At 53.9% G+C, this 8,764-nt stretch overlaps 1 protein-coding gene across 1 annotated transcript; it reads right to left on the bottom strand.

Moving 5' to 3' along the window:
* Nucleotides 1–7,392: 7,392 nt before the first annotated feature.
* LOC142245252 (olfactory receptor 6B1-like) lies at nucleotides 7,393–8,322 on the bottom strand. The gene has a single exon (XM_075317865.1). The coding sequence runs from the start codon at nucleotides 8,320–8,322 to the stop codon at nucleotides 7,393–7,395; it is 930 nt and encodes a 309-aa protein (XP_075173980.1).
* Nucleotides 8,323–8,764: the final 442 nt, after the last annotated feature.

Here is an 8,764-nt window from a genome sequence, read left to right as displayed (position 1 = left end):
CCCCGTACCGCCACCGGGCCCCGGGATCACCAACCCCTACCCACGGTAGGGACAACATCCTAGCTGCTCCCTGCCATCGCTCCCGGGATCCCTATCACCAGCAGCGGTGGTGCCCATCATCACCACGACCCGTGGGTGGCGTCACGAACTGTCTCCCCAAACAAACCACCCCCTTTTCACTTGTGGGCGAGGAGCGCTGCTCGAGTCCCCGGGTCCGGCCCACCGCTCGAGCCACTGAGCAGCAGCAGCAGCTGCGGACCTGAGCGTCGCGAGCACGGCCCCTCCGCCCGCTACACTTTTTAAAAGGGGAAATATTTACAAGGGATTGTTGAATAAAGTTTATACGTGACGCTACTTGCGGTTTTGCGGCTATAGGGATGGAGCCACCGCTGCACAATGTTCACTACTGGGGCTGGTGTTAATGGCAGCCTGGATGTTAGGCCCTCCACAAGCAGGGCCAGGCCCCAGAGGATAGTTGTTGCAGGTGGGTGTTGAAAGATGGTAGGCCACAACGGGAGTTCGGTGTAACTGGTTCTTTTTACTCACTGCAAGCTGGTAACTGGTCACCCGAGGCTGGCTGGTCTTACCCGCAGGTCCCCTTAGTCCCAGTGCCAGTTTAGTGACCTGGTGGCTTCTTTCCCCTGCACCTGTCTTTGGCTGGTGGGTCCCCGTGGCGTAGAGCGGCTGGGGGTCCTCTCCTGGTTGTCTTCTTCAGCAGTCTGTATGATGGTAGCGTGAACCCTGTGGGGTTGGAGTCTCTGGTCCTGTCCCCGGTTCTCCTTTTGCTACTGAGTCCCGAACATCAAGGTCAGTGAGGTCCTTGATGGTCCCCTCACTGTGCAGATTTTATCAGGTCTGCTTGGAGCTTTTGCCTGATCTAGGATTCTGTACCCCATTAGTGCGTAGTTCTGGGAGTACTACACCGTACTCCACCGGCAACTAACCACCTGGGCACTCAGGTCACTGTTCACTCCGGTCAGGTCGTCTGCTCACTTTCACTTCCTCTGACACACTACTGACTGTCCACTTTCTGCCCCTCCCACCTGGTTGTCTAGTGGACTGGATTGCCTCCACCTCTAGGCGGCCATCCATTGGTCCGACTCTAGCCTTGTACCATTCTATGGGGGATGATTGGGGAAAAAAAGGGATTACCTGGAGTGTTTGTGTGTTACCGGCACTGGTTTTCTGGGTCCCTAGGGGGTAGGCCCTGGATCCTTGTGGTTATGCAGTACCTTGTAGCTCCCTGATGGCTTCATGGGCGCTATAGACACACAGAGATAGAGACACACAGAGACACAGACAGAGACACACACAGACACACACTCAGACACACAGAGACTGAGACAGAGACATATAGAGCCAGAGACACACACAGTCAGAGACATACAGGGACACACACTCAGAGACACACACAGACACACTCAGAGACACGAAGACATAGACAGACAGACCCATACAGAGACTGAGACACACAGAGACTGATACAGAAACAGAGACACACAAAGGCAGAGACACACAGACACACATACAGCAGGGTGTGGGCACATAGCTCTGGAGCAGCATTCAGCACTGGGGAAAAGAGGGCATATAGCTCGTGGGGTATATCACCCAGAGATGAACTTTAATGCCTCTGCATGCAGCATTCAGCAGTGAATGCTGTGTGCAAGTGTGGATTTAAAGGGTGGCAGCCAGCACAGTGCGGGTGTCGACCCAAGCACTGCGGTCCCCGGAACTCAACCCGGTGGTCGCAGAATACATCACCAACTCTGCTGATGGCGTGTGGGCTCACTCGGCCATGCAGAGCCCTGACACTTGCCCTGGTGCTGACGCCAGCCCTGCATAAGACCAATTGTAGCCATCTATTGGGCCTTGCTTTATATATATGTCACGGGCGGGGAGGACGCCGTTGCTGCTGCGCTCTCGCTAACGCTCAGGTCCGGCGCTCCTGCGAGGGCTGCTCGGTGGCTCGAGCGGTGGGCTGGATCCGGGGACTCGAGCGGCGCTCCTCGCCCGTGAGTGAAAGGGGTGGTTGGTTTGCGGGATTTTTTCCGTGACGCCACCCACGGGTCGTGGTGAAGATAGACACCACCGACGGACGGACGGATGTATTCCGCTCTCCCACCCAAGCAACCTAGCCCTGATGCTGCCCCTAAGAAGTGAGCAGCACCCCTTGACCCCAGTCCAGGTTCAGGCTGCCCGAGCGGGAACGGGTACGGTTACTCGCACCCGGCTGTCACTTCAGGGAACCCCACGTCCTTGGGGGACCCCTGACCCCCGGAGGATGGCCACCGGTCCAGGTGGTGGCTGGGCCCTAGCCTGTTCTGCTGCGGGCCCTTCCTCCAATCTGCCTCTCCAGAGGCGGCTCCGACAGAAAATCACCCCTCAACTTATTTACAAGCCCACAAGTTCGTGGGTGGCCTGCCAGTTCTCGGCCATGTCCATGAGTAGTCTCTCATGCAGATGGGGTAAAACTCAGAAAGTCCCTCCGGGGACAACTTGCCGGCAACGGCCAGATTATTCACTTAGACAATCAGGTGAGGATCACGGTTCATTAAAGTCATTCAATCAAACTGCTGAGGGTCCCAACGGGGGACAACTACTTGCAACGGCAGACCGCTGCAACTACTTAAGGTCATACTCCTCCAGGACCTCTTCCTGCTCCACATCCGGACGGCTTGGTGGAGGAGGGGGCTGGGGCCGCATCTGCTCACTGTGGTTTTTCCTCTGCTTTACATTCAGGGCGAACCAACCCCTCTCTCCGCAGTGGCGGGTATAAGTCACCAGATCGCCTGGCAGTAGGTCACGACCTGGATGGCCCGTGGGGAGGTGTAAATTGACATCACGGCGGGCCACGAATACTTCGGCCTCCGGGCCCGGCTCATAGATGAAGCTGAACTCCCTCCATTGGTCGAATTGCCGGACTTGACCCTCGTACACTGGGCCCCGCACCCGAAAGATGGCATGACAAAGTGCATCCTTCTCTCTGATCACCCTTGCCATCACTTCGGCCCTCTGCTGCTCCCTGACGGCAATCTCCCGACCCAACGGGTTCGGTTCCCTGTCCCAGTATGGGGCGTTGGCAGACCCCTGCACCCGGGTCGGGCCCCGGTGGACCGCACCCACACCGGCCACTACCAGTTCTCTCTCGTGGGGGTCCTGCGGTGTCGTGGCCTGTACTGCTGCTTGGCAGTGGCGGCCCGGCGCAGCCTCAGCCGAGGCGGGGGATTCAGGGACAGCTGGCCTCACCGGTTGGGCCTTCGGGCCTGCAGCGGCCGGTTCCTCCACGGCCGGGCGGACTGCTGGAGCCGGGACGGTCTCAGGTGTGGCCACTTCCGGGGCCGATGGCTTCTCATCGCGGACGGCTACTCCCCGCGGGGCCTTCCACGGTAGTGGGAGGGACGTATGCCGTTCCCGAACAACGCCCCAGGCCGGTCCTCTAGGGCGGACGGGCTGGCTTCCGCTACCGGTGTTGGGGGTAGTGGACCGAGCGAAGGGGCGACAGCAGCCGGTACGGATGGCGGGGGAAGCAGGAGGGTGAGCGGGTGCAGGCTGGGCCCCTCAGCCACAGCGGCCAGTCCTTCTCGGACACAGGGGCGTGGGTCGCTTACCCGCTCCTCCAACTCTGCCTCAACCTCGCGTCTCCGCACGGCCGCCGCCACTTCCTCCATCTCAGCCACCCAGCGCTCCATCAAGAACCAGACCTGGGCTTGAAGGCGGCAGCACATCTGTGCGGTCCGGGCTTCCACCCACGCCGCTGTTCCTGGCGTGGGCTCGGGGATTTCCGCGGTGCCGGACGGACGGGACATCATGCGTAGCCATATTCCAGGAACCAATTGTTTGCAGAGTCCTGGTGTCCCCGCTTTTATAGCCTCGGCTACATCAGGCAGAGACACTTTCGCGCCCCCTTGATACTCTTCAGCACTTCCGTTTGTTGGGGGCGGGGCTTCGCTTTTTCGCCTTCCCTGCTCGGAGAAGACGCTTGAGCGGGAGATATTCGCGCCAAGATGGTGGCGCTTCAAAATTTTCGGCCGGACACTGCCGGCAGAGATCACAAGGCGCACTTCTACTGGTAAGTAGAGGGGTTCAATCCTGTTCGTGACGCCAAGTTGTCGCGGGCGGGGAGGACGCCGTCGCTGCTACGCTCTCGCTAACGCTCGGGTCCGGCGCTGCTGCGATGGCTGCTCGGTGGCTCGAGCGGTGGGCCGGATCCGGGGACTCGAGCGGCGCTCCTCGCCCGTGAGTGAAAGGGGTGGTTGGTTTGGGGGATTTAGTCCGTGACGCCACCCACAGGTCGTGGTGAAGATAGGCACCACCGCTGCTGATGACGGGGATCCAGGGAGCGATGGTAGGGAGCAGCTGGGATGTTGTTTTCCCCCACCGTGGGTAGGGGTCGGTTGTCCCGGGGCCCGATGATGTGACGGGGAGGCAGGGTCGGTGAGGTGCAGGGTTGCAGGGACAGCGCAAAGCGGTGCCGGATGGCACGGGTGTACTCACTCAGCAAGAAAGGTACAAAGTCCTCGGTAAACCAAACGGCTGGATGGACGGGTCCCGCAGCCGGCTGCAGTGTCTCTTCCCGGACAGGTGATGGTGGCTGTCTTTCCCTGCACCTGATGTTCTTCTTCTGACTACTATGGATTCCCAACGGTAGTCCGCTCCCCGGTGTATGGGTACAGGAGGAGCCCGTTTGCCCGCAGGCGCTGGCCCTTGGGTCTCTAGCCTTAGGCGGTAGCTGTATACCCTTACGGTGTGGGCTGTTGCCTTCAATCGGGACTTTTGCTGTTGTGAAACCCCTGGGGTTCCAGTCACATTCGGATCTGACTATTGATGGCGGCTCCAAGCCTGGTCGGGGTCCGATGCCCCTGCCTCTGTGTGCTGGCTTCACTTCGCTCCACGGTCGGTACCGGCGGGCCGTCGCCTGTCCCCGGTCCTACGGTTCCGCGTTGCTCCACCACTCCTGCAGACGGCCACCACCGTATGCCAACCTTGCTGTCAGTACCTGGGCCCCAAACCCAGACACCCAAGTGTTTGCTCCTCTCACTTCAAACTCCAACACTGTTCTGTCACTTTTCCCGCCTCCAGGACTGTGAACTCCTCGGTGGGTGGAGCCAACCGCTTAGCTCCGCCCCACCTGGTGTGGACATCAGACACTGGAGGGAGGCCACAAGGGTTTTGTGTTTGGCTGGTGTCCCTGTCTAATGGGGGTGGGGTGTTTGTATGTTATCTGTGACGACCTGGCTAGGCCAGGGCGCCACATATAGTCTTCTTATTTTATCTAGATATCATATTAACAATTTTAGCCTGATTACTTAGAATGTAAATTGTGAAATGTCTCATTGGAACCGATATTACAGGGCTATTGTTCCCTAGTTTGCATTTTCTTCCAGGGTAGCAATTTTGTGTAGAGGGCCTTTAGGTCTTTTGATTCTTGTCTGTTAAACATGAAAAAGGCTCACAAAGAGCATTTGTCATTTGAAAGGTGAGGGAGTCTGATTGTTAAGAAAATATGAATTGTCTGGATAGGATTATAGCAGATCTTAGAGATCATAATATGGCTAACATTCTGTGCTCAGGTGTGCACCAATAAACATTAAGTAATCAAAAATGTACTAAAGGGTTTTTATCGTGTTTCCAAAAAGGAGCGCACTACTATCTTGTCTCCCAGCTTACAGCTTGCCAGGGGAGCAGTGTACTCCTGATCAATTGACAGTTCAATCCATTGCTGCAGGAGGAGGCAGCTTTGCCTCTTGGGAATCGGAGAAGTATAGGGTCCCTAAAACCAGCTATTTGGCCCGGCTTTGGAGCAGCCCTTACAAGCTTGAAGCTATGTGTTGCTTTTCTGGGTGACCTGAAATGTTGGCAGATAACCAGGCAACAAACAGTAAACAATAAATTAAAAATTCCTCGGCTCTTGGGAACAAAGATAATTTTTAACAGCAAGTAAATTGCAAAGTTGTTAGTATTTACAAGTGTAACACCCCAGCAGCAGTCGAACCGCTCGGATCCGGACGTCACTACTCGTGGCTCAAGGGTCTCCGTACCCGGGGGCTAAGGGTCACACCAGAGTGAAGAAGGGGGTTATTTACAGGGGAGGTATATAGTTCATGACGCCACCCATGGTGTCCGTTGATGGGAAGCACCGCCGCTGCCATTGGGAGTACCCGGGGTGATGGAATGGAGCAGCTAGATGACGTTACCCTCCACAGGTAGGCAAAGGCCCCGGGACCCTGTATGGTGGGGGGGAGTGCAGGGGGAGCGCATGCTCGCGGGTTTCAGGGGTTAATCAGGTACTCACTGAGCAAGAAAGCAGACGCTGACAATGTGGTAAACCAAGTCTCTGGGTGCCGCTTCCCTCATAGTGAGCTCTTCCGGGTCCCGTCCCCTGCAGCACTGCCCGGTGGTCTGTGGCCTGCCTCCTGGCACAGTAGTTTTAGAGTTGCCAAAGTAGCCCGTCAGCTTGGAGCTTTCCGGGCCCCGCTCCCTGCTAAGAGTAGCAGAGGAGCTTGCTCTCAGGACCTCACACTTGGGATTTCAGTGGGCTGCTTTGCTTGGAAAGCCCTATCCCCCTCGTTGCGCTAGTGCCCCTGATCTCTGAGCTTCGTGGGAACCGTCCATATAGGCCCTCTCCTCTGCAGGTGTATTGCCGGGTTGCTTGAAGCCTCTCCCCAACCTAGGGTCCATGTACCCCAACGTGCCTTCGGTCCCAGCCTGGCTATTGAACTGCGGCTGCTGGCTATCCTTCAAGACTAGCCCAGCACCCAGTCACAATCTCCCACGACCGGGTCTCCGACTCCTCAGGGTCCAGACCACCATCCGCGACCTAGTCTGCTTCTTCCCCTGGGAGCGTCAACTCCCAGCTCCCTCTGAGTTCCTCACAACTTGAGGGCTACTTCTGTTCCCTTTGCTCCCCTGGAGCCAACTGACTTATCACCTCCCACCTCCCTGCCTGACCCCTAAGGGGGCGGCCCTATTCCAGCTTTAGCAACCCGCTGGTGTGCCTGACAGGGTGTGGTGCAAGGTGTAACTAGGATTTGTGGATGCTGGTGGAGGCAGTACTGCAAGATGGGGACCCAGAACCATGGGGGGTTGAGTCCTGCACAGGGAGAAAAAGATTGCCTGACAGGGTGTGGTGCAAGGTGTAACTAGGATTTGTGGATGCTGGTGGAGGCAGTACTGCAAGATGGGGACCCAGAACCATGGGGGGTTGAGTCCTGCACAGGGAGAAAAAGATTGTGCAGAACCCTGTGACTACCTGACTAGTCCAGGGCATCACACAAGCACTTTGCAATTTTAATAATTTAAAATAATTAATAAGACAACCCCTTTCAATTATGGTTTCTCAAAATTAGGCATCCAAACTTTTTTTAGGGTTTTATTAGAAATCATATCGTCCTTTCAGCTTTTCAGAAGTTTGTAGACAGCCTCCTTCACTTCCTTGTTTCTTAGGCAATAGATGATTGGATTTAGGAAGGGTGTTACCACCGTGTAAACAACAGACACCAGTTTGTTGGAATTAACCGACTGAGCCTTGCTTGGCCTAGCATACATGAAAAGCGATGTTGAGTAGAAGATGACAACAAGAACCAAATGAGAAGCACAAGTGGAAAAAGCTTTTTTACGGCCACTGGAATGTGGGATTCGAATGATTGTTGCTAAAATGCACATATAGGAAAAGCAAGTTAGCAAAACTGGCCCTAAGAGGATGACAAGGGCAAGAATAAAGTCTACAAATTCAGTTTTCTTCATATCTGTGCAGGCGAGGTTGAGTATTGGAGACACATCACAATAAAAATGGTTGACCAAGTTTGACCGACAAAAAGTTAGCTGAGAAATAAAGTAAATCTTGATTATAGATATCACAAAGCCAGTGATCCAGGTGCCGAATGCCAGAAGAAAGCAGAAATGCCAGTTCATTATAGTGACATAATGCAAAGGGTTGCAGATAGCTACATATCGATCAAATGCCATGACCGTTAGGAGTACACATTCAGTACAGCCCAAGAAGAGGAAAAAATAGAGTTGTGTCATGCAGGCAGTCAATGTAATCTGATTATTTTCTGTGAGGAATATGGACAATAATTTGGGGACTGTGACTGTTACATACCACGCCTCCAAGAATGACAAATTTCCAAGAAAGAAATACATGGCTTTGTGTAGATTTCGGCTATTCCAGATAATGAGTATGACCAGAAGGTTTTCAACCGTTGTCAAGATGTACATGAAGAAAAAAAGGAAGAAGAAGAGAATCTGAATAGGATGAGAGGAAGGGAATCCGATAATAATAAAAGTGGTGATCATGTTTGTCAGATTTTCTTTTCCTTCCATGGTTAAAAACCTCTCCTGGAAGAATTCACAATTATAGTGGTCCTTTAGTAAAAATATGTATTGCATCAATAAGCAAAATACACAGTGTATATACTTGGTAAACTATCCAGACTATAACATATACCCAAAGAACCTGAAGTATCATTTTTGTGTTCTTTTATGGAGCACCATTTCGGAGTGGGATAGCCAACATAGTTACGGGAACTTCCATAGAGCACAGTGTTTGATGTTCTCAATTACTAACACATTGCGCAATGATACCTTACCTACGTAACCTCCTGTTTCAGACATTTTCATTCTCCCTTGCTGTGCAATATTTTTAATTAAAAGCATTTTCTCATCTTATTAAATGATGGCATTTTGATAAAATTTGCCGTCATGTAAAGAGGTTTTCCTTTTTTGGAATGCCTCTGTCTCCTCCACTGATGTTTGAAACTGTTTT

This window comes from Anomaloglossus baeobatrachus, chromosome 1, assembly GCF_048569485.1.
Source record: "Anomaloglossus baeobatrachus isolate aAnoBae1 chromosome 1, aAnoBae1.hap1, whole genome shotgun sequence".
Classification (NCBI taxonomy): Eukaryota; Metazoa; Chordata; class Amphibia; order Anura; family Aromobatidae; genus Anomaloglossus; species Anomaloglossus baeobatrachus.
The sequence above is the reverse complement of the archived record's forward strand: the minus strand, read 5'-3'. Positions and strand labels throughout refer to the sequence as shown.